The 24653-nt window shown below is 42.9% G+C and overlaps 1 protein-coding gene across 1 annotated transcript; it reads right to left on the bottom strand.

Annotated features, from left to right (window-relative positions):
* Positions 1–2483: 2483 nt before the first annotated feature.
* On the bottom strand, positions 2484–24376 carry LOC124775258. Its single transcript, XM_047250097.1, has 3 exons — positions 24328–24376; positions 14535–14699; positions 2484–3185 (listed from the first exon to the last, which is right to left on the bottom strand). Exons 1-3 carry the CDS (start codon positions 24374–24376, stop codon positions 2830–2832), a joined length of 570 nt encoding a protein of 189 aa, XP_047106053.1. The 3' UTR covers positions 2484–2829.
* Positions 24377–24653: the final 277 nt, after the last annotated feature.

The following is a 24653-nucleotide window of genomic DNA, read 5'->3' as shown; positions in this document are numbered from 1 at the left end:
TATAACTATTTTTAAAATGAGTTTGTTATCTATTACGTGATGCTGTTATGGGAAGCTCTTAAATAATAAATATCTTTAAAAAAAGAAAGAAAGAGCTTATAGTCTTTCAAAAAAGAAGAAAGGAAAACATGTCATGTTCTTGTTCCACTTCATATTATTCTCTCATATTATCGCCACGTATTTAAGCAATGCAGAGCATCAAAATGCTCAACGCAAATCACGTAATATTTCATTTACTGATTTATTTGCTCTGATGAGATTAGGGCGTTGATGCTGTCTCGTCATTGGACCATAGTTCCATACATAACATTTCTACATCACAGATCAATAAAATGATGATAATTAAAATGTTATAAACAATAGTAACAGTAGTGGAAGAAATGGAAGTATGGTCCTGCATTTATCTACTGCCATTTGGAATTATCATTACTGGTTATAAATTCATAACAGCAATATTACTACTAATTACAAAAACGTAGTAGATCATCAAAGTGTTTCTTCCAATTCAATTTCTCACCAGTGCACACACCCAGAAATTTGGAATATTCTGCTTTAGCAACAGACTTCCGTTCAAAGACTACATTTACCAACGGTTATCATTTAGCAGACAGAACTGCATATACCGTGTTTTCTCCAAATTTAGTGAGAGTCCATTGGCAGAGAACCACTTCATAATTTTCTGAAAGATATTGCTTACAATTTCCTCACCTAATTCTTGTTTATGGGTGTGATTACTGTAATTGTATCATCAGCAAAAAGATATAACTTTTCATCTTCATGAATATAGAGTGGAAACTAATTAATATATATTAAGATCAATAAGGGATCCAGGACTGTACCCTGTGGGCCACCACTCTTGATACCTCAGCAGTCAGAGGACTCTACTGATTTTAGCACACTATCTGTACTGTTAATTTCAGTCGTCTGCATTGTTACAGTTAAATATAAATTAAACAGCACAACACTAGATTAATTCCATGATTCACACATCTCTCTTTGAGAGATCAAAAAGCATCCCAATGGGTGATGTTCGGTTATTCAGAGCAATTCACAGTAGTGGAAGAAATTGAAGTATGGTCCTGCATTTATCTAGTACCATTTGGAATTATCGTTACTGGTTATAAATTCATAACAACGATATTACTACTAATTACAAAAAACGTAGTAGTAGTAGTAGTAGTAGTAGTAATAATATTGACAAAGGACTATACAAATGCAATCCTGAGTAAGGATACGAATCTGAGATAAGACGTAACGTGTTGTAGGAGAGGGAAATTGAGGTAGGCTGTCTCAGTTAGGATCTGTGGCAAAGCAATGTATCTAGTTGTAACACAATATATCATTAGCTTTCTTTAAGCTAGAGACATATTTCAGCTTTCTGATTCTGAACACGGTATACTACCAGTTGGGAAAGCAAAAGGAGGACGGCGTAGGTTGTCTCCAATCAGAAAGATTCCGAATAATTAGTAATAAACTTATGTTTATTAAATACGAAGAAAGACTCAACTTAAATGACACTTCTTTTTATGAAATGTCCAGCGCATTCAGACAATTGAAATTATTACAGACAATCAGACAATTGAAATTATCACAGATTCTTCGAAATATTTAGAGTCCTGTCACTGTGTTTCTGAGTAATGTCTACGTAGTCCACAGCTGGCCTACGATACCTACGGAGCCTAAGTCTTGGACACGACGGACGAACACTGCAGCTTGTAGACTCGGCGGTAACTGGAGACTGTACACGACTCGGGACACTGAAGAGAACTGTCCGCCGTAGCTCAGTGCATCGATCAATCTCTGTCTACACACGTGATGCCCGTGGGTTGGCAGCTGCGGCCCCTGGCGAACCTCGGTATAGTTCGTTCTGCCAACCCGTACTGCTGCTGCGCTACGAGTGTTTCTAGCGCGGCTTATTCTTTGGAGTCGCGAGTATCGACACCACACTATCGGGTTATTTTACTTGTTTATGGAAAATATATTGCATTTGTAGAAATTTAAACATAAGTTCCATTCAGTACACCAACTGTTAACATCGTGCGTGACCGTTTTCGTGAATGTGCTTCATAAGTTACCTCAAATGCTGCAAAGTAGCAACTACAGATCATTCGTTACAGTTGAATTGTACTATATGTAGCTTTATGCTATTTTACCATCCGATACAGATTTCATTAGGTGACAAGGCTTACAGTCTGAGCCATTATACATAAATTTGTCGTGCTCTGTTTATACATACAAGAGCCTAATTTTTGTGACGAGGGTATACAGCAAATGGCACCAAGCTTGCCTGGTTGTTTTTTTTTTTTTAGGATACATTGAACAAATTTAGTGAAATATTTATGCTAGCACATTCACCACATTGTAACTGCTTGTGTGCTTATTTTTCATTTCAGCGAAACTTGCTGTCGCTAAGACTTTTATATCATAAAACAAGAAATCTGAGAAATAAAATGTTACTAAAATACATAATACAACTGGTAACGGAACCTAACATCTTTGGTTCAGATACAAAATGAAAATGACTTCTTGCTTCAAACGATGCGGCCAGCTGACTCAGTGCTACTGGGATGCGGCTGAAAAATGTTTGCTGCCCATGTGTGCGTCTCAGCTTCAGTTCATTGATATTTTTGATAGTAAACTGAAGCTGAGATGCAGACCTAGAAAGCATTTTTCGGCCGCTTTCTGTGAGCAGTGAGTTGGCTGTACAAATTGTTTGTAGCACGAACCACAATAGCAGCAGGAGTAGTGAATAACGCCCCAGTCTGCAAGCCTCTACGACAGTTGAGTCTCATAGCTAACCAAAGCGATGCGTTGATTTGGCACAACCTCTCAGACAAGAGTGTACGACAGTCCGATGGCAATTCCAACTCCATTTGTCATGCCCGAGACCACGGAGTAGGTGGAGAGAGTCCTCGTCGTGTACCACGGGTAGATGCCGGTCTTCTTGAAGACGATGTTGACCGTGTACTTGTAGCCCCTGTAGGCGTTGAAGTACTGACCGACTGGGGGCGCGCCGTTGAGCGTAGCGTTCCTGAGCGGGATGTCCAGTTCCTGGCCGAATCTGGCGGTGCCGTTGAAGGAGCCAGACGCCAACAAGTAAGTCTGCGACCCGGAACCGCTCGCGAGTACCGTCTCGTACACGTAAATGTCAACCTCCTCTTTGTACGATCCACTCGTCCATGGACCTGTTAAAAGAACCAACAAAGAAGCTGTGATCCGGAGATTGCTGTGTATCTGGATCAGTTTCAAAAAAATTTATTTAATTGTATGTCCTGTCAATGTGATCACAAGATCCTCGTCTCTAATTGAAAAAAACACACAGGGCGAGAGAAGGGTGGCTTTTAACGTCTGCACTAATAAGTCAAAACATTATGACCATTGCCCACCATGAGATTGGATGCCGCCTGGTGACGTTGCGGACAAGTAATGCGCTATGAAAATTATGTAAGCACTGGAGAGGTGGATGGGGGATCACCCTAGCGAAGAAATGGGCTGCATATAAGGAAACGGACTGAGATCAGCGACTTTGTCAAGGGACAGATTATTATTACGCAAAGGCTGTGAACGAGTATCTCCGGCGAAGGTGGTCGAATGTTGACGTGCTATTGACGTGAGCTTCTACGGAAAGATCCGTACCTAAAGACTGGAAAATTGCTCAAGTTACACCAACACCCAAAAAGGGAAAGAGGAGTAATCCGCTGAATTACAGGCCCTTATCACTAACGTCGATTTGTAATACGGTTTTGGAACACATACTGTGTTCGATCATTAGGAAGTACCTCGAAGAAAACACTTTATTAACACATAGTCAGCACGGGTTCAGAAAATATCGTTCTTGTGAAACACAACAAGCTCATTATTCTCGTGAAGCAATGAGTGCTATCGACAGGGGAAGTAAAGTTGATTCCATATTTTTAGATTTCCAAAAGGCTTTCGACACGGTTCCTCACAAGCGCCTTCTAACCAAACTGCGTGCCTACGGAATATCGCATTTGTACGACTGGATTCGAGAGTAAAACAGAAGTAATATACGACGTTTGCCAAGGAAGTATTATAGGCCCACTATTGTTCCTGATATATATTAACGACATAGGAGACAATCTGATTAGCCCTCTTAGATTGTTTGCAGATCTGCAGATGATGCTGTTATTTAGTCTCTTGTCAAGTCATCAGATGCCCAAAACGAATTAGATAAGATATCTGCATTGTGCGAAAAGTGGAAATTGATCATCAGTAAAGAAAAATGTGAAGTTATTCATATGAGTACTAAAAGAAATCCTATAAATTTCGATTACGTGGTAACTCACACAAATCTTAAGGCTGCAGATTCAACTAAATACTTAGGGATAGCAATTACAAATAATCTAAATTGGAACGATCACATAGATAGTGTTGTGGGTAGAGAAAACCAAAGATCGTCAGAACACTTAGAAGGTGCAACAGGTCTACTAAAGAGACTCCTTACGCCACGCTTGTCCCCCCTATTCTGGAGTACTGCTGTGCGGTGTGGTATCCGCATCAGGTGGGACTGACGGATGACATCTAAAAAGTTCAAAGAAGTGCAGCTCGTTTTGTATTATCATGAAATAGGCGAGATAGTGCCACAGACACGATAAATGAATTGGAGTGGCAATCATTAAACCAAAGGCGTTTTTCATTGCGACGGGATCTTCTCATAAAATTTCAACCACCAGTTTTATCCTCCGACTGCGAAGACATTCTGTTGGCACCCACCTACATATGGAAGAATGATCATCACGATAAAATAAGAGAAATCAGGGCTCGCACAGCAAAATTTAAGTGCTCGTTTTTCCCGAGCGCCGTTCGAGAGTGGAACGTTAGAGAGACAGCTTGAAAGTGGTTCATTGAACCCTCTGCCAGGCACTTTATTGTGAATAACTGGGTAATCACGTAGATGTAGATATAGAAAGATAGTGAGACTGCTACTAGGCACTAAATGGTTGTACGTCCACGACTCTTCACAGAACATGGGCTTCGGAGGCTTGTCTGCTCCGTAAAGTAGGCTAGGTGGTGATCTGTGGCATCTCTGCCGAAAGAGCACAATGCTGGTGCACGCACAAGTGTTTCAGAGCACACTGTTCATCGTAGATTGTTGAACACGGAGCTGCGCAGAAGACCACCCCTACGTGTTGACATGTAGGGGTGGTCGATCACTGGAATAGAGTCAGCTCTTCGGGTGAATCACATTTTTGCTACACTAGGTCGATGGTCCTCCCCACAGACGTCGTCATCGAGGTAAACGGCGGCTCTGAATGTGCAGTGTTTCACGGACGCAGGCTGGTGAGAGCCGTACTACGCTACGGGAGACTTCTCCTGCACTTGTATGGGACTTGTGGTAGTAATCGAAGACACGCTGCCAGCTGCGAACCATCTTTATGCTTGATCTCTTTCCCGACAGGTGATACGATCTTCCAGCAGTATAACCGTCCGCGTCTCAGAGCTAGAACCGTTCTATAGTTGTTTGAGGAGCATTATAGTGAACTCATGTTTGTGTCTCGGCGACCAAATTCGCCTGATGTAAATCTTGTGGAGCCCATCTGGATCGCTATCGGGTGCCAACACCGCGTACGCAGGTCAGCGGCCCGTTATTAACTCTGATTACATGACCTGTGCGTAGACATCTAACGCCACATACTTCAGTAAGCCTGTCAACAAACTGTCGTATCCATGATACGCAGAATCAGTGATGAATTTCGTCCCAAAAACGGGCAAACAAGCTATTAAACAGGTCGTCACAATGTATTGACTCATCAGTGTATGTTGATGGTGAAATTTTGATTTTATGTCACGCAGCATGTCCATGAGTGCCCTTACAACATACAGCCTATTTGTTTGAAAGATGTCTGATCTCACAAGCCAAATTGTTGCGACGACTCCTCTACAATAGTAGTTTTCTGCAGGATACTGGGTGTTGCAAAAAGGTACGGCCAAACTTTCAGGAAACATTCCTCACACACAAATAAAGCAAAGATGTTATGTGGACATGTGTCCGGAAACGCTTAAGTTCCATGTTAGAGCTCATTTTAGTTTGTTCTTCCACCTATGCTCAATGGAGCACGTTATCATGATTTCATACGGGATACTCTACCTGTGCTGCTAGAACATGTGCCTTTACAAGTACGACACAACATGTGGTTCATGCACGATGAAGCTCCTGCACATTTCAGTCGAAGTGTTCGTACGCTTCTCAACAACAGATTCGGTGACCGATGGATTGGTAGAGGCGGACCAATTCCATGGCCTCCACGCTCTCCTGACCTCAACCCTCTTGACTTTCATTTATGGGGGCATTTGAAAGCTCTTGTCTACGTAACCCCGGTACCGAATGTAGAGACTCTTCGTGCTCGTATTGTGGACGGCTGTGATACAATACGCCATTCTCCAGGGCTGCATCAGCGCATCAGGGATTCCATGCGACGGAGGGTGGATGCATGTATCCTCGCAAACGGAGGACATTTTGAACATTTCCTGTAACAAAGTGTTTGAAGTCACGCTGGTACGTTCTGTTGCTGTGTGTTTCCATTCCATGATTACTGTGATTTGAAGAGAAGTAATAAAATGAGCTCTGACATGGAAAGTAAGCGTTTCCGGACACATGTCCACATAACATATTTTCTTTCTTTGTGTGTGAGGAATGTTTCCTGAAAGTTTGGCCGTACCTTTTTGTAACACCCTGTATATGGCTATGTCGACACAAATATGTGATGTTCCTCATTGACAAAATCAGTTTATGAATTACCTTGTCATGTAGGAAGTCTGTGCAGTAAAACAAAATGAATGAAGGTAGATACCGATGTCAACACGAAGAGAGAGAGAGAGAGAGAGAGAAAGAGAGACAGACAGGCAGGCAGGCACAGAGACAGACTGGGCAAATTGTAGCTCAGTCTACGAGGTCGTGCTAAAAATTAATGGATCCACTTTTTTATGTGAAACCCCTTAAAGCTTTTTAAATAAAACAAATAATATTAACATTCTACATCTTGATTCTTCATGTCAACATAGGGCCTATTTGTTTCACCCTGGCAACGAACATATTTCTTCCATTGAGAGACCAGTTTGTTAATACCGTCATTGTAGAATGTTTGACTTTGTTGACGGAGCTACAACCTCACCTCTGTTTGCACTGCTTCATCACTAGCAAAGTGAAGTCCTCGAAGGTGCTCTTTAAATTTTGGAAACAAATGAAAATCGAATGGGCCCAAGTGAGAACTGTATGTAGGATAATCGACGACAATGACCCTATGGTGTCATATGGCTGCAGATGTCGCACCGGTCGTGTGTAGTATGGCATTGTCATGCTGAAGGAGAGGGTGCTCCATGTCTGGATGGAATATTTCGAATTCGAAACTGGATTATAGCACACTGTTTCCCACGCACCGACATATTTCTTTTAGTTACATTGCAGACTGCGATGTTGCACGCTGTAGTTCGGAGCCCTCTAGCGGCAGACGGCTGCTAATAAGTAGACATGAAGAATAATAAATAATGTCGTCTGGCACGACGGCCTGTTGCAAGTCTCTCAATTGGACTCCACTTAGGAGACTTGCTTGCAGTTACAGAATATCAATAAATTTTGTTTCGTTTAAAAAGTTTTAATAATGTTCAAATAAAAAGTTCGGATGCGTTACTTTTTAGCATGCTCTCGTAATGGGGAATTTATTTATTTTATCTAGTATATGGCTTTACAGACGTGTGGAAAAACTGGTAGAAGCCGAACTCTAGGAAGATCAGTTTGGATTCCGTAGAAATGCTGGAACAGGTGAGGCAATACTGACTCTGGCGCGCAAATTATTCTCGGGACTGATTATTTTTTTATTTTTTATTTATTTATTTATTTTTTTTTTTTTTTTTTGTGGTTTTAGGGCGCACAGCTACAGTGGTCATTAGCGCCCAGTTCTCAGGACTGAGACCTGGCTGAACCCTGAGATAGGAAGTTCTGAAATATTTAGTGAGGGTTGGAACGTGTATCGGAAAGACAGATTAGACACCGTAGGAGGTGGTGTCTTCATTGCAGTTGACAAAAATAATTATTAATTGTAAATTAAAAATAATAAATTAAAAATAATTATTAATTAAGTTAATTGTGGCGAGTTATTACCGGCCACCAGGTTCCACTGTGACAGTTCTAGAATCATTCAAAAGGAGTCTACATTCAGTATCGTAGAAGTACCCGGATTATGCTATATTAGTCGGAGGCGACTTCGACCTACCTAGTATAGACTGGGATGTCTATGCATTCAGTACAGATTGTACAGACAAGCCGTCGTGTGAATTACTTTTGAACACATTATCCGAAAACTGTCTTGAGCACCTAAATCGACAGCCAACGCGTAATGGAAATATTTTAGATCAGGTAGCCACGAACAGACCAGACCTCATCGACGGAGTCAGTGTTGAGACAGGGATTAGTGATCATGATGTTGTCATTACGACTATGTTTCCAGAATGAGATTTTCACTCTGCAGCGGAGTGTGCGCTGATATGAAACTTCCTGGCAGATTAAAACTGTGTGCCCGACCGAGACTCGAACTCGAGACCTTTGCCTTTCACGGGCAAGTGCTCTACCATCTGAGCTACCGAAGCACGACTCACGCCCGGTACTCACAGCTTTACTTCTGCCAGTATCTCGTCTCCTACCTTCCAAACTTTACAGAAGAAGGAGACGAGATACTGGCAGAAGTAAAGCTATGAGTACCGGGCGTGAGTCGTGCTTCGGTAGCTCAGATGGTAGAGCACTTGCCCACAAAAGGCAAAGGTCCCGAGTTCGAGTCTCGGTCGGGCACACAGTTTTAATCTGCCAGGAAGTTTCATATCAGCGCACACTCCGTTGCAGAGTGAAAATCTCATTCTGGAAACATCCCCCGGGCTGCGGCTAAGCCATGTCTCAGCTACATCCTTTCTTTCAGGAGGGCTAGTTCTGCAAGGTTCGCAGGAGAGCTTCTGTAAAGTTTGGAAGGTAGGAGACACTGGCAGAAGTAAAGCTATGATTACCGGGCGTGAGTCGTGCTTCGGTAGCTCAGATGGTAGAGCACTTGCCCGCGAAAGGCAAAGGTCCCGAGTTCGAGTCTCGGTCGGGCACACAGTTTTAATCTGCCAGGAAGTTTCATTACAACCATGGTTACGAAAGTTAAAAAGTCGGTCAAGAAGGCTAGCAGAGTATTCTTACTTTAAAGAGCAGATAAGCAGTTGTTAGCATCCCACTTAGTAAATGAATCGACTTCATTTACTTCCCGTACGATGGACGTGGAAGAATTATGGGCAAATTTTAAACACATTGTAAATCACGCATTGGACAAGTATGTGCCGAAAATGTGGGTTACGGACGGAAAAGACCCACCGTGGTTTAACAGCGCAATTCGGAGAATGCTCAGGAAACAAAGGCAGTTGCACTCGCGGTACAAGGAAGATCGGGGGAATGAGGACAGGCAAAAGTTAGTAGAGATTCGTGCTGCTGTAAAAAGAGGGATGCGCGAAGCATTCAACTACTACCACAGTCATACCTTAGCAAAAGATCTTGCTGAAAACCCAAGGAAATTCTGGTCTTACGTAAAATCGGTAACCGGGTCGAAGACTTACATCCAGTCACTCACTGATCAGTCGGCCTGGCAACGGAAGACAGCAAAACGAAAGCTGAAATTTTAAATTAAGCATTTGAGAAATCTTTCACGCAGGAGGATCGTACAAACATACCGTCGTTTGAGTCTCGTACAGATTCCCGTATGGAGGACATAGTGACAGACATCCCTGGGGTTGTGAAGCAGCTGAATGGGTTGAAAACAAATAAATCGCCAGGTCCTGAAGGGATTCCAATTCGGTTTTACAGAGAGTACTCTACTGCATTGGCTCCTTACTTAGCTTGCATTTATCGCGAATCTCTTGCCCAACGTAAAGTCCCGAGCGACTGGAAATTAGCGCAGGTGACGCCTGTATATGAGAAGGTTAGAAGGACGGATCCTCAAAATTACAGACCAATATCCTTAACATCAGTTTGTTGCAGGATTCTCGAACATATTCTCAGTACGAATACAATGAATTTCCTTGAGACAGGGAAGTAGCTGTCCATGCATCAACACGGCTTTAGAAAGCATCGCTCCTGCGAAACGCAACTCGCCCTTTTTTCACATGATATCTTGCGAACCATGGATGAAGGGTGTCAGACGGGTGCCATATTCCTTGACTTCCGGAAGCGTTTGACTCGGTGCCCCACTGCAGACTCCTAACTAAGGTACGAGCATATGGGATTGGTTCCCAAGTATGTGAGTGGCTCGAAGACTTCTTAAGTAATAGAACCCAGTGAGTGTCCATCGGAGGTGAGGGTGTCGTCTGGAGCGCCCCAGGGATGTGTGGTAGGTCCACTGCTGTTTTCTATCTACATAAATGATCTTTCGGATAGGGTGGATAGCAATGTGCGGCTGTTTGCTGATGATGCTGTGGTGTATTGGAAGGTGTCGTCGTTGAGTGACGGTAGGAGGATACAAGATGACTTGGACAGGATTTGTGATTGGTGTAAAGAATAGCAGCTAACTCTAAATATAGATAAATGTAAATTAATGCAGATGAATAGGAAAAAGAATCCTGTAATGTTTGAATACTTCAGTAGTAGTGTAGCGCTTGACACAGTCATGTCGATTAAGTATTTGGGCGTAACATTGCTGACGGATATGGGAAATGCACGTTATGGCAGTTGTGGGGAATGTGGTTGGTCGTTTTCGGTTCGTTGGTAGAATTTTGGGAAGATGTGGTTCATCTGTGAAGGAGACCGCTTATAAAACACTAATAAGACCTATTCTTGAGCACTGCTCGAGCGTTTGGGATCCCTATCAGGTCGGATTGAGGGAAGATATAGAAGCAATTCAGAGGCGGGCTGCTAGATTTGTTACTGGTGGGTTTGATCATCACGTGAGTGTTACGGAAATGCTTCAGGAACTCGGATGGGAGTCTCTGGAGGAAAGGAGGCGATCTTTTCGTGAATCGCTACTGAGGAAATTTAGAGAACCAGCATTAGAGGCTGACTGCAGTACATTTTTAATGCCGCCAACTTACATTCCGCGGAAAGACCACAAAGATAAGAGAGATTAGGGCTCGTACAGAGGCATACAGGCAATCATTTTTCTCACGTTCTGTTTGGGAGTGGAACAGGGAGAGAAGATGCTAGTTGCGGTACGAGGTACCCTCAGCCATGCACCGTACGGTGGATTGCAGAGTATGTATGTAGATGTAGATGTAGATCTTAGAAGCTAGATTAGGAAAAGTCAAACCTACGTTTCTAGCATTTGTAGACTTAAAGAAAGCTTTTGACAATGCAGACTCTAATACTCTCTTTCAAGTTCTGAAGGTGGCAGGGATAAAATACAGGGAGCGAAAGGCTATTTACAATTTGTACAGAAATCAGATGGCAATTATAGGAGTCGAGGGACATGAAAGGGAAGCAGTGGTTGGGAAGGGAGTGAGACAGGGTTGTAGCTTCTCCCCGATGTTATTCAATCTGTATATTGAGCAAGCAGTAAAGGAAACAAAAAATGGCTCTGAGCACTATGCGACTTAACTTCTCAGGTCATCAGTCGCCTAGAACTTAGAACTAATTAAACCTAACTAACCTAAGGACGACACACACATCCATGCCCGAGGCAGGATTCGAACCTGCGACCGTAGCAGTCGCGCGGTTCCGGACTGCGCGCCTAGAACCGCTAGACCACCGCGGGCGGCAAAAGGAAACAAAAGAAAAATTCGGAGTAGGTATTAAAATCTATGGAGAAGAAATAAAAACTTCGCAGATGACATCGTAATTCTGTCAGAGACAGCAAATGACTTGGAAGAGCAGTTGAACGCAATGGACAGTGTCTTGAAAGGAGGATATAAGATGAACATCAGCAAAAGCAAAACGAGGATAATGGAATGTAGTCGAGTTAACTCGGGTGATGCTGAGGGAATTAGATTGGGAAATGAGACACTTAAGTGGTAAAGGAGTTTTGCTATTTGGGGAGTAAATAACTGATGATGGTCGAAGTAGAGAGGATATAAAATGTAGACTGGCAATGGCAAGGAAAGCGTTTCTGAAGAAGAGAAATATGTTAACATCGAGTATGGATTTAGGTGTCAGGAAGTCGTTTCTGAAAGTGTTTGTATGGAGTGTAGCCATGTATGGAAGTGAAACATGGACGATAAATAGTTTGGACAAGAAGAGAATAGAAGCTTTCGAAATGTGGTGCTACAGAAGAATGTTGAAGATTAGATGGGTAGATCACATAACTAATGAGGAGATATTGAATAGAATTGGGGAGGAGTTTGTGACACTACTTGACTAGAAGAAGGGATCGGTTTGTAGGACATGTTCTGAGACATCAAGGGATCACCAATTTAGGATTGGAGGGCAGCGTGGAGGGTAAAAATGGTAGAGGGAGACCAAGAGATGAATACACTGAGCAGATTCAGAAGGATGTAGGCTGCAGTACGAACTGGGAGATGAAGCAGCTTGCACTGGATAGAGTAGCATGGAGAACTCCATCAAACCAGTCTCAGGACTGAAGACCACAACAACAACAACATGGCTAACAGAATTATACTTTTTAATTACATACAATTCAATTGATACAAAAAAGATAAAATGATATAAAACAATACAAGAAGCTGCATATATATATAGATATCTATGTATAAGTAATAATGAAAGCTGGAGAAGCGGCAATAGCTAAAAGATGTCCAGATATCCATTTTCCATCATAGTTGGATATTCAAAGACTCCAATCTTTTAATTGCTGCAGGTGTGGCGTCCACGAGATCTTTCCAAGTGCACATGAATTTTCTTCTTTGGCAGCCGTGCAAAATGTGCTCCTGTGTCTGTTACGACGTTCCGCAGTCGCTTTACTCATCATCGGTAATTCCCTATTTGTGCAGCATTGCTTTGGTCACGGCGAGGCCAGTTCTGATACGGTTGAGAGAGCTCCATGTTTTTCTTGGTTAGTTCGCTCCCTGGTGTTGGATGGCCTTATCTATTTTATCCAACTTCTTATGCGTATGGAAAGACGTCTATGATTTTTCACTCATCTTTCAGATTATAGCTTTTTGCGTCGAGTTAGCCATTGTTTACCCAGCTTTATTCTGTAGATTTTAGTCGGAGCGTGGTGAACTGTTTAGCGTTTCATGAAATGGGAAGTCTCTGGGGCTTTTGAGTTTTATCAGTTCATTTGTTAGTGCCTGTTGTCGTCGGAGAGTTGAAGGGGCAGTATTGGCGATTATTGACATGCAGATTATTGGTGTGAATTTAAGAGTTCCTCTCCCGATCCTCATGGTGTCATTTAGATGGATACCTATTTTGTTGGCATGGCAACTTCTACTCCGAACAGAAGATCAGTATTTGATGGCAGGATACACAAGTGCGTGTGCTGCAATTCTTAAGGTGTTTGCATTAGATTCCAAATAGGAGCTAGCACCAACCAGTTTTATTAATATTTCATTCTTGATTTTAGTGTATATTCTATTAGTTCTATGTGTTTCCTAAATGCCAGGGATCTATCGAGAGTCACATCAAAATATTTAAGATGTCGACTACGTCGTAATTCTTTTTTTTTTTTTGTTTGTTTGTTTCGGAACGTTAATTCAATTCTCTGTTTGCCATTCTCCTGGTAAGGTGTAAAGAGCTGACTTCTTTTTTAGTAGGGTCCGGGCTAAGTATCCACTTTCTGTATTAAGGGCCTGTCTTTCCTAGAGCGTGAGTAAGTGTTTGTTCACCTTATTCTACTATACTATTTTGAGTCGCTGTCGCTAGATCGTCGACGAACCGAAAACTATGGAATCAGTGGCGACTATGTCGCTGGTGTACAAGGTACAAGGTAAACAAAAGCGAGGATAGAACCGATCCCTGTGGGATACCGTTCTTTGTGGTGTAGAATTTACCCGCAGTTTTTTAGGGATATGCAACAGAGCGATCGCATAGGGTCAGTCATAGAAAAAGCAGGTGGAAGACATAGGTTCATTGGTAGACTACTAGGGAAATGCAATCGGTCTACAAAAGAGTTTGTTAGGAGCACACAAGTGCGATCCATGCTGCACTATTACTCAAGTGTGTGGGATCCGTACCAAATAGGACTAACATGAGATATTGTATGTGTATAAAGAACAGATGTACAAATGACCACTGTTTTTGAGCCATGGGAGAGAATCATGGAGACGCTAAAAATCTAAGCTGCCAAGCACTTGAAGATAAACATAAACTGTCCTTCGAAATCTTACTTGCAAACTTTTAAGAACCAACTTGAAGTGATGGATTTAGAAATATACTCCAATCCCGTATGTTTCGCTCCAGTAGGGATATGAGATTAATTACAGGGTGTGCAGAGGTGTTTAAGCAATAATTCTTCCCAGACTCTACATGTAACAGGCAAAGATTGTGGGACTAACCAGGGATCGAGCCCCGAACCTTTGGAGCTCGAGCCTGGCACTTAATCAATTTGCCACAGATTCCGTAACGACTGAATACTTTTCAGATTCTTCTAAGCCATTAACTCTGTCCCTACCTGAGCTCCAGAAGTTGAAGATCTGCGACGGGATGATGATGGACGTTAGGTTGACTACGGAGGCAAAGTACCACGTCTCGTTGTGAGGTCCTGACGTCGAGCTGTAGAGCAGGTCGAAGTCCTTGGGGCTGCGCACCACCTCCTCATAGCGCGGATACGACGCCACTGTAATAGCAAGAGCATACTTGTCATCTCATCCGTTGAGAAGGTCAAAGGTAGACCCTGGAAACATAACTTTAAAAATTCCAGAAGGTATGTAAAGTGTGTACTGCTTCTGCAATCAATCATAACATTACTCTATCGTCCTTCATGATCCCCATAAAAATCTCAAACATCTGTCGGTGTCCATGCAAAGTGCTTTGCAATTGATTTAATTCGTTGTTTTGAATTCGCGTCCCACCTGTCTGTTGGTGCCAGCGCTGATCACACATTCCTGGCACGGGCGACGGTACACATGATTGGTAAGAGTGTCGAATACAGCGCCACGCCTTGGTTAGGAGTGGCGTTGGCTGAAATGGGTGTCGAGTCACAGGTGAGTGAAGCAAGCGACATCAACTTGGAGCCAGCACTGGAGGCCATGGACAGCAGCAGACAAGACTTCTGATACATTGAGGTGACAAAAGTCTTGGGATACCTTCTAATATCGTGTCGGACCCTATTTCGCCGCCGACCGCTGTGGCCGAGCGGATCTAGTCGCTTCAGTCCGGAACCGCGCTGCTGCTACGGTCGCAGGTTCGAATCCTGCCTCGCGCATGGATGCATGTGATGTCCTTAGGTTGGTTAGATTTAAGTAGTTCTAAGTTCTAGGGGACTGATGACCTCAGATGTTAAGTCCCATAGTGCTCAGAGCCATTTGAACCATCTGAACCTCTTTCGCTGGGCGTACTGCAGCACCTTGGCGTGGCATGGACTCAACAAGCGGCTGCAAGTCCCTTGCAGAAATATTGAGCCACGCTGCTTCTAGAGCCGTCAATAATTGCGCAAGTGTTGCTGATGCAGGATTTTCTGCACGAACTGACCTCTCGATTGTGTCCCACAAATGTTTGATGGGATTCATGTCTGCGATATGAGTGGCCAAATCATTCTCTCGAACTGTCCTGAATGTTTTTCAAACCAATCGCGAGCAGTTGTGGCCTGGTGACATGGCGCATTGTTATCCATAAAAACTCCATCGTTGTTTGGGAATAGGAAGTCCTTGAATGGCTGCAGACGGTCTATGATCGGTTCGGTTGGACCGGAGGTCCCAGTCCATTCCATGTAAATACAGTCCACACCATTATGGAGCCACCGCCACCTTCCACAGTGCCTTGTTGACAACCTGGGTTCATGGCTTCGTGGGGTCTGCGCCACACTCTAATCCTACCGTCAGCTCTTACGACCGGCACGCCTTCCCTCTCGGGAAGCAGCGCGTTAGACGGCGCTGCTAACAGGGCGGGCTAAGTGGACATGACTGCACACTGCTCACAGTAAAATCTTGCAAGATAGCTTCTTTCTGATTTGATGGGGATGCACTTAAAAAGAATATCTCGTTGTAGAAGGGACACATTTGACATAGGCAGTCCATTTTCCTAAGCTCACTGGCGATAAAGAAAGTGTGATGTTTAAAGAATTCACCGTGGCCTTGCAAGAACTGAAAGAATAGTTTTATAAATGTTTTGAGGATATTTTCTAACTGTTTTCGAGAACATTTGCCATTTCAAGTTGAAGGCACCCCTATACATGTATGGATGTAACTAATTGACAAGTAACATAATTCCAGTTTCAGCGTCAATTTTTTTTTTTTTTTTTTTTTTTTTTTTTTTTTTTTTTTTGTTAAAACCGTCCAGTACGTCTAATTTCTCTCCTCAGGTAGATTTCCCAAGTTTCCATAATGAGGTGCCAAAAGTGGTACCATATTCCGATCCACACAATTCCCAATTATGTTAAAGATCTTTCTCGGTTATGAAACTAAATAAGTCAGTTATGAAAATGTTAAACATGGCTGCGAAACAGTAACTATGTACATCCGAAGACGTTGAAAAATCAGCTAACCAGTTGCCCTTTGAACTAGGTTTCCATATTTGTAAAAATATCTTCTTCAGAAATAGTGAGCCTTGTTACATCACATGATGGTACATTCGATTAGACGAAGCCGAGCCGCTCTTTTCATATATAAAATTGACAAAAGAAGCTTATTTAGCTTATTTTGTCAATTTTATATATCAATCTCTCGCCCAGCGTGAAGTCCCTAGCGACTGGAAAACAGCGCAGGTGACATCCCTATACACGAAGGATAAAAGAACGGACCCGCAAAATCACAGGCTAGTGGCCTTAACTTGAGATTACTGCAGAATTCCTGATGATTTTCTAAGTTTGAATACAACAAATTTCCTTGCCACGGGAAAGCTTCTGTCCACAAATCTACCCTGATTTAGAAAGCATCGCTAGTGCGAAACACAGCCTGCCTTTTTCTCATTTGATATCCTGCGAACTATGGATGAAGCGCAAGAGGCAGATCCCATATTGCTAGATATCCGAGAAGTGTTTGTCATAGTGCCCCAATGCAGACTGTTAACGAAGGTAAGAGCATATGGAATAAGTTCATAGATATTTGAGTGGCTTGAAGACTTCTTAAGTAATAGAACCAAGTACTTTGTCCTCGATTGCGAGTGCTCATCAGAGACAAGGGTATCGTCGTCAGTGTCCCATGGAAGTGTGCTACGACCCCTGTCGTTCTCTATATTGATAAATGATCAGACGGACGGGGATAACAGCGATCTGTTTACAGATGACTCTGTACAGTATACGAAATTGGTGTCGTTGAGTGATTGTAGGAGGATACAGGGCAGATGGGTAGTATATTTGGGGTGATGAATCGCATCTTTCACTAAATGTAGAAAAAATCAAGGTTAAAGCAGACGAGGAGGAAAAACAATCCTGTAATGTTCGACTACAGGAGGGGTTATAAGAATTTTTTTTCCTTCTTAATTTGTAGCGAATCCCAGTTTCTTGCCTTAACTGCGTAGGCAACTTCCCAAAGATATTTGATACAGAGTACAGATTCCCCACTCTGAACATTAGGCAACGGTTCATTCCAGTTTTCCACTTCATCAGAATCACTCCAAGTGGAAGCTGTAACGTTACTGTTGAACAGGCCGGATTAAATGTTGTGCTAGGGTCTCGAATTAAGTTCAGGTTCCATGGGATGATCACAAGTTTGATTTCTTGGTATTGATATCTAGGCCCATTAATTACTGTGTTCTCTAATTACGTCGATTAGTTGTTATAGATCCTCTGTATCATTAGCAATTACGACAACACAGTCATTATAGTGGATATTGTTGATCCACTTTCTGTTCATTTCTAAGTCTGATATCCCTCAGCCCTGTGTTGCCACTCACCTGATTTGTCTTGAGTTGAAGACAGCTTATACGAAGTTACCCACACAGTTTCGTTGCAGTATACGTTTTCAAAACATTGTACGTTATTCTGAACTACAAAACCGAGCGGCTACATTATTTTATGATGCTATATGCGATCAAAAGCTTATTTATTATCTATAGCAGTTCTGGACAATATTTTCGTTGCAGCTAATGCCTTTCTGGTACCCAGCATCTGTCTAAACCTAAATTGTGCTCCTTTTATCTCTTTGTAATGTTTCTTCTTTAGTCTTTAGTGTGTTTTTAATTTATAACTCCTAATATAAGATTATGATCTTCTTATTTGAAAAAAAATAACCATTATTCGAGGTAGCGAACTGTCTTATAAATGATATTAAATATATTATAACTGGATATAAGACCTCTTCCGTCTAAAAGTTTCACATCAGAAACTATTATCACAAGTCAAAATCAATTTAAATATGAGAAAATTACTCTCCCGCTGACCAGTATTACATTCTAAACCAGCATGATTCTTTTCACGTACAGCATTAGAACTGTCTGCATCTGTATTGCGTATGCCACCATACGGTGCATGGCGGAGGGTATCTTTTACCACCACTAGTCATTTCCTTTCCTTTTACCTATGTAGCAAGAGAAAAACGACTGTATGCCTAAGTGCGAGCCCTGTTTTCTCTTGTCTTCGTGGTCCTTACGCGAATTGTACGTTGATGCTAGTGGAATTATTCTGTAATCAGTCTCAAATGCCGTTTCTCTACATTTTCTCAACAGTGTTTCGCGAAAAGAATGCTCTCTTCCATTCAGGAATTCTCATTTGAGTTTACGAAGCATTTCCACAATACTTGCGTGTTGTTCGAACCTACCGGTAACAAATCTAGCTGCCCGCCTCTGAACTAATTCGATGTCTTTCTTTAGACCGACCTGGTGAAGATCCCAAACACTCGAGCAGCTCCCAATAACGAGTCGCACTAGTGTTCTATACGTGGTCTCCTTTCCACATGAGTTACATTTTCCTAGAATTCTCCAAGAAACTGAAGTCCTCAATTCTCCTTCTCTATTACCTTTCTTACATCCATGTTCTGTTCCCTATCGCTTTCCAATGTTACGACTAGATATTTAATTGACGTGGCTGTGTCAAGCGGCGCGCTACTAATATTGTATTCGAGCATTATACACTACTGGCCATTAAAATTGCTACACCAAGAATAAATGCAGATGATAAACAGGTATTTATTGGACAAATATATTATACTAGAACTGACATGTGATTACATTTTCACGCAATTTGGGTGCGTAGATCCTGAGATTCAGTACCCGGAACAACCACCTCTGGCCGTAATAACGGCCTTGATACGCCTGTGCATTGAGTTAAACAGAGCTTGGATGGCCTGTACAGGTACAGCTGCCCATGCAGCTTCAACACGATACCACAGTTCATCAAGAGTAGTAACTGGCGTATTGTGATAAGCCAGTTGCTCGGCTACCATTGACCGGACCTTTTCAGTTGGTGAGAGATCTGGAGAATGTGCTTGCCAGGGCAGCAGTCGAACATTTTCTGTATCCAGAAAGCTCCGTACAGGACCTGCAACATGCGGTCGTGCATTATCCTGCTGAAATGTAGGGTTTCGCAGGGATCGAATGAAGGGTAGAGCTACGGGTCGTAACACATCTGAAATGTAACGTCCACTGGTCAAAGTGCCGTCAGTGCGAACAAGAGGTGACCGAGACTTGGAACCAATGGCACCCCATACCATGACGCCGGGTGATACGCCAGTATGGCTATGACGAATACACGCTTCCAATGTGCGTTCACCGCGATGTCGTCAAACACGGATGCGACCATCATGATGCTGTAAACAGAACCTGGATTCACCCGAAAGAATGACGTTTTGCCTTTCGTGCCCCCAGGTTCGTCATTGAGTACACCATCTCAGGCGCTCCTGTCTGTTCAAAATGGTTCAAATGGCTCTGAGCACTATGGGACTTAACATCTGCGGTCATCAGTCCCCTAGAACTTAGAACTACTTAAACCTAACTAACCTAAGGACATCACACACATCCATGTCCGAGGCAGGATTCGAACCTGCGACCGTAGCAGCCGCTCCTGTCTCTGATGCAGCGTCAAGGGTAACCGCAGCCGTGGTCTCCGAGCTGATAGTCCATGCTGCTGCAAACGTCATCGAACTGTTCGTGCAGATGGTTGTTGTCTTGCAAACGTCCCCATCTGTTGACTCAGGGATCGAGACGTGGCTGCACGATCCGTTACAGCCATGCGGATAAGATCCCTGTGATCTCGACTGCTAGTGATACGAGGTCGTTGGGATCCAGCACGGCGTTCCGTATTACCCTCCTGAACCCACCGATTCTATATTCTGCTAACAGTCATTGGATCTCGACCAACGCGAGCAGCAATTTCGCGATACGACAAAACGCAATCGCAATAGTCTACAATCCGACCTTTATCAAAGTCGGAAACTTGATGGCACGCATTTCTCCTTCTTACACGAGGCATCACAACAACGTTTCACCAGGCAACGCCGGTCAACTGCTGTTTGTGTATGAGAAATCGGTTGGAAACTTTCCTCATGTCAGCACGTTGTAGGTGTCGCCACCGGCGCCAACCTTGTGTGAATGTTCTGAAAAGCTAATCATTTGCATATCACAGCATCTTCTTCCTGTCGGTTAAATTTCGCGTCTGTAGCACGTCATCTTCGTGGTGTAGTAATTTTAATGGCCAGTAGTGTAGGTTTGTTTTTCCTACTCGTGTGCACTAAGTTACATTTTTCTTACTGCCATTCATTACGCCAACTAAAAAATTTGTCTAAGTCATCTCGTATCCTCCTACAGCCACTCAACGACGACACCTTGCCTTATACAATAGGGTCATTAGCAAACAACCAGAAATCGCTGCTCACTACATCCGTCACATCGCTGCCGTAGGTAGAGGAGAGGAGCGGTCGTTACACACCTCTCTGGAGCAATCCTGACGATACCCTTGTCTCTGATTAGTAATCGCCGTCGAGGACAACATATTGGATTCTATTACTCAAGAAGTGTTTCGGCCACTTACATATCTGGGAACCAATTCCGTATCCGTGAATCTTCGGTAACAGTCTGCACTGTAGCACCGTGTTAAACGCTTTCGGAAAATTAGGAATATGGAATCTGCCTATTTTCCTTCATCAAGCTGATTTTATAAATATGTTTTGACTTGTAGACAGAAGCTTTTCCGTTCCAAGGAAACTGGATATTTAGGCAACCTCTTCCCACGTACCCTACAGTCGCACTACTGCTGAGGATAGATGTGTTCTACACATGACGTTAAAGGTCGGCAAGCGTTGGACAGCCTACTGTATCGGACAAGAGATAATTCTAAACTATAGCACTAGTGACAGCACCTGACGCATAACTAAAATGTGAGATATGGGGGAACAAGGCCACTCACATGATTTTGAGTCAATGCAACAGAACTTTTCGTAGTGGCAATTTCTCTTTTCCTATCTACTTTTTTCGTGCACTTGGGCGTGTTGAGTTTTGTTTGCAAGTAAGTAACATCACATTTTTGTCTATCTTTAAATATAACTGGTATTGCTGATTATATTTCAGACTGTGACAATGATTAACCCAAGTAATAAAAACGAGAATGATAAGCTATCAGAGCAGTACGTTTGGGTTGTATCTGACAAAGCAATTTCGGAGCGTACCGTAAAAGGAAAACAGATAACACATAAACCGCTTAGGTCACAGGTTCTAATCCTGCCTCGGGCATGGATGTGTGTGATGTCCTTCGGTTAGTTAGTTTTAAGTAGTTCTAAGTTCTAGGGGACTGATGACCTCATAAGTTAAGGCCCATGGTGCTCAGAGCCAATTTGTTTTGAGAGCATAAAATCTGTTTTAGGAAATAATAAGTTTTCTGTGGTGAGGTTGAGTATGAACAGTTAACAGTGTTGTACGATCGTGGTAAAAATTTAAATAGGCAACTTGTGTCTTTCAGTAAAGACGAGTTCTTAAATCCAGTGTGCACACAGGCCGATTACATGAAAATAAGCATCGGTTCAATAAAAGAAAAATTAAATCTGTGAAGATTAGTACTAGGCCTATGATTTTATGATAAGCTGAAGATATAATGCCGAGGACGGCTGAATCCACGAGTTTGCAACAGGCAGTTGCAGGTTCCAGCAACGAAAAAATCGATAGATACCTAGACAAACCAAGCGAGTTGATGGACTGGCTCAAGTTTATAAGCATTTACGATCCAGTTAAAACTTTTTGCAGTAAAAACTTCTTTTCTATACACTACAATTTAATATCTGATGCAGTCCTCCAAAAATTAAAACGACCAAACTGCGAAGGGTGAAAAAATACTTAAAAATAAACGAAAGTATATTCTTACTACACAGAATTTTATAACTCTATTAGTGGGAAAAAGAAGCTTCGCTTCACATCACTGAGACATTCCAAAACATTCTCGAATCTTCTGGAAGATTCTAAGTATTGTGGAACATTCTCCAACGAACGTTCTGGCCAGCAGGTCACTTCGGCACACAATTTCCAGCTGTTTCAGTGACTTGCCATAAGAATTCCAATAGTGTGATATCCTCTTTTGGCACCCACGATCTTCGAACTGCAGTTCTGAACCGAAACCGTCTTCACGATGGGGCAGGGACTGCTATCGTACCATATCGATTACAGCGACACGCAAGGACAAGCTACACTTCCATTTATGATATACACTAGTTGATTAACTCTATCTTGATACCCTTAGGTAAAGTGTAATTGAGCACTAAATGTCACGAAAGGTTGACGCACCAGTTTTAAGAGAGGCACGGAGCGTTGTGTTGTCAGTAGAGAAGAAATAACACCAGAATTTGTCGGTCACGCGTGCTGCTTGACATCGAGCGTGGGCGAGTCGCCTGTTGTCATCTGAGGAAAAAATCCATCAGGGACATTTCAATCCTTGTAAAGCTGGTGATGTGATGGTGAAGAGGAAACGCGGAGGAACGACCAAAGCTAAACCGAAACCAGCACACCTTGTTTAGTGACTGACAGGGACCGTGGAGCATCGCGGAACGTGGTTGTAAATACCGTATCATATCGACAAGTTGCACAGTACTATCAACGAGTGTGTGTAGGAAATCAAAACTAATGGGCTACAGTGGTCGAGCATTCCTCACACGCAACACATTGCTGTAGTCAGATGTAACGTAAAGAGCGACGCCATTGGACTGTGGATGACTGGAAGTGAATAATTTGGGGTGATGAACCATGCTGTATCCTGTGGTAATCCGATTTTAGCATTCGGATGTGGTGAATGATATCATGCCATCAAGTGCAGTGCCACAGTGGAGTACAGAGAAGACAGTATTAGGGAATTGGGGTGTTTTTCGTGGTTAGGGTGTGGTCCCCCCTCAAATGGAAGGATATGAACACATTGTACAAGACTGTGTACTACATACAGCAGAGGAACAATTCGGAGACGACGACAGTATCAGTATGACAGAACACCTTGTCATAATGCGGCATCTGTGAGGAAATTGTTTATTGACAATAAATTCCTGAAATGGGCTGGCCTGCCCAGAGTTTCGACCTGCCCGCAAGATAACATCTTTCGGATGAGTTGGAACGTTGACTTTGCTCCAGACCCTAGTGTCCAATATCACTAACTTCTCTGGTTTCGGGTCTTGCATAAGAGAATGGACTAGCTTTTATCTTTAAACATTCAGACACCTCGTTGAAAGTGTCCCAACTAGGATTCTAGCCATCAAAAAAGCGAAGAGCGGACGCACACCATACTAATATCAACTAATAGGTGTCCGGATACTTTCGATCAGACAGTAAAAATGAAATGTTGTGTGGCTAGGGCCTCCCGTCGGGTAGACCGATCGCCTGGTGCAAGTCTTTGTAGTTGACGCCACTTCGGCGACTTGCGCGTCGGTGGGGATGAGTTGATGATGATGAAGACAACACAACATCCAGTCCCTGAGCGGAGGAAATCTCCAACCCTGCCAGGAATCGAACCTGGGCCCCTGTGCATGGCATTCCGTCGCGCTGACCATTTTTTTCCTTGATCTAATTTTGTTCGTTATTGTTCGTTGTATTTGTTCGGGGCGGACGTCCCACGACACCTGTTCAAGTTCATCGTTGATCCGTTCACTCAGTTGTTTTTTACTACAGGAGGCAGCTAACACGCTGAACGAAGTCGCTGAATTACCTTGCCGGCGCCAGTCAGTTATCGAGGTGAACATCATCAGACAGTGCATATTGACTAAGTAAGGTATCTTCATGTGAAGAATGTCCAATACAACTTCAAAAAATATTACGTTTTGGAAAAACTTACAGATTCGATAGTACCCGACATACCTGTCATATAAAACAGCACAGTAGTTCCATTGCTAAGTTTGTGTCTCTCTTACCGAATCCTGCAGCAACCAGCACAAGTGCGAAAACCAGGCTCTTCATCATTGCGGCTGGAAGCAAATACTTGACAGATGCCGTTCTGCGGTCTCCTTTATACGGCGCTACTATTTCCTTCTGCAGCGGAACAAGATTATCTCTAAGATCTTACCGACGAACTAGGTCGTAAATGTTGCGTACTACCTTCGTCACACTATCGGATTACATTGTGACATACGGCATTAGTGTTCCTAAAACAAGGTGGAAACTGCAGCCGAGTGCTCGCACTACACTGCGAGATAAGTGACGTAAACATGTTTTTGGAATCGCTGTGCAAACTCGGTGA

This window comes from Schistocerca piceifrons, chromosome 2 (genome assembly GCF_021461385.2).
Source record: "Schistocerca piceifrons isolate TAMUIC-IGC-003096 chromosome 2, iqSchPice1.1, whole genome shotgun sequence".
NCBI lineage: Eukaryota > Metazoa > Arthropoda > Insecta > Orthoptera > Acrididae > Schistocerca > Schistocerca piceifrons.
Note: the sequence above shows the minus strand (reverse complement) of the source record. Positions and strands in the feature narration are given on the sequence as shown.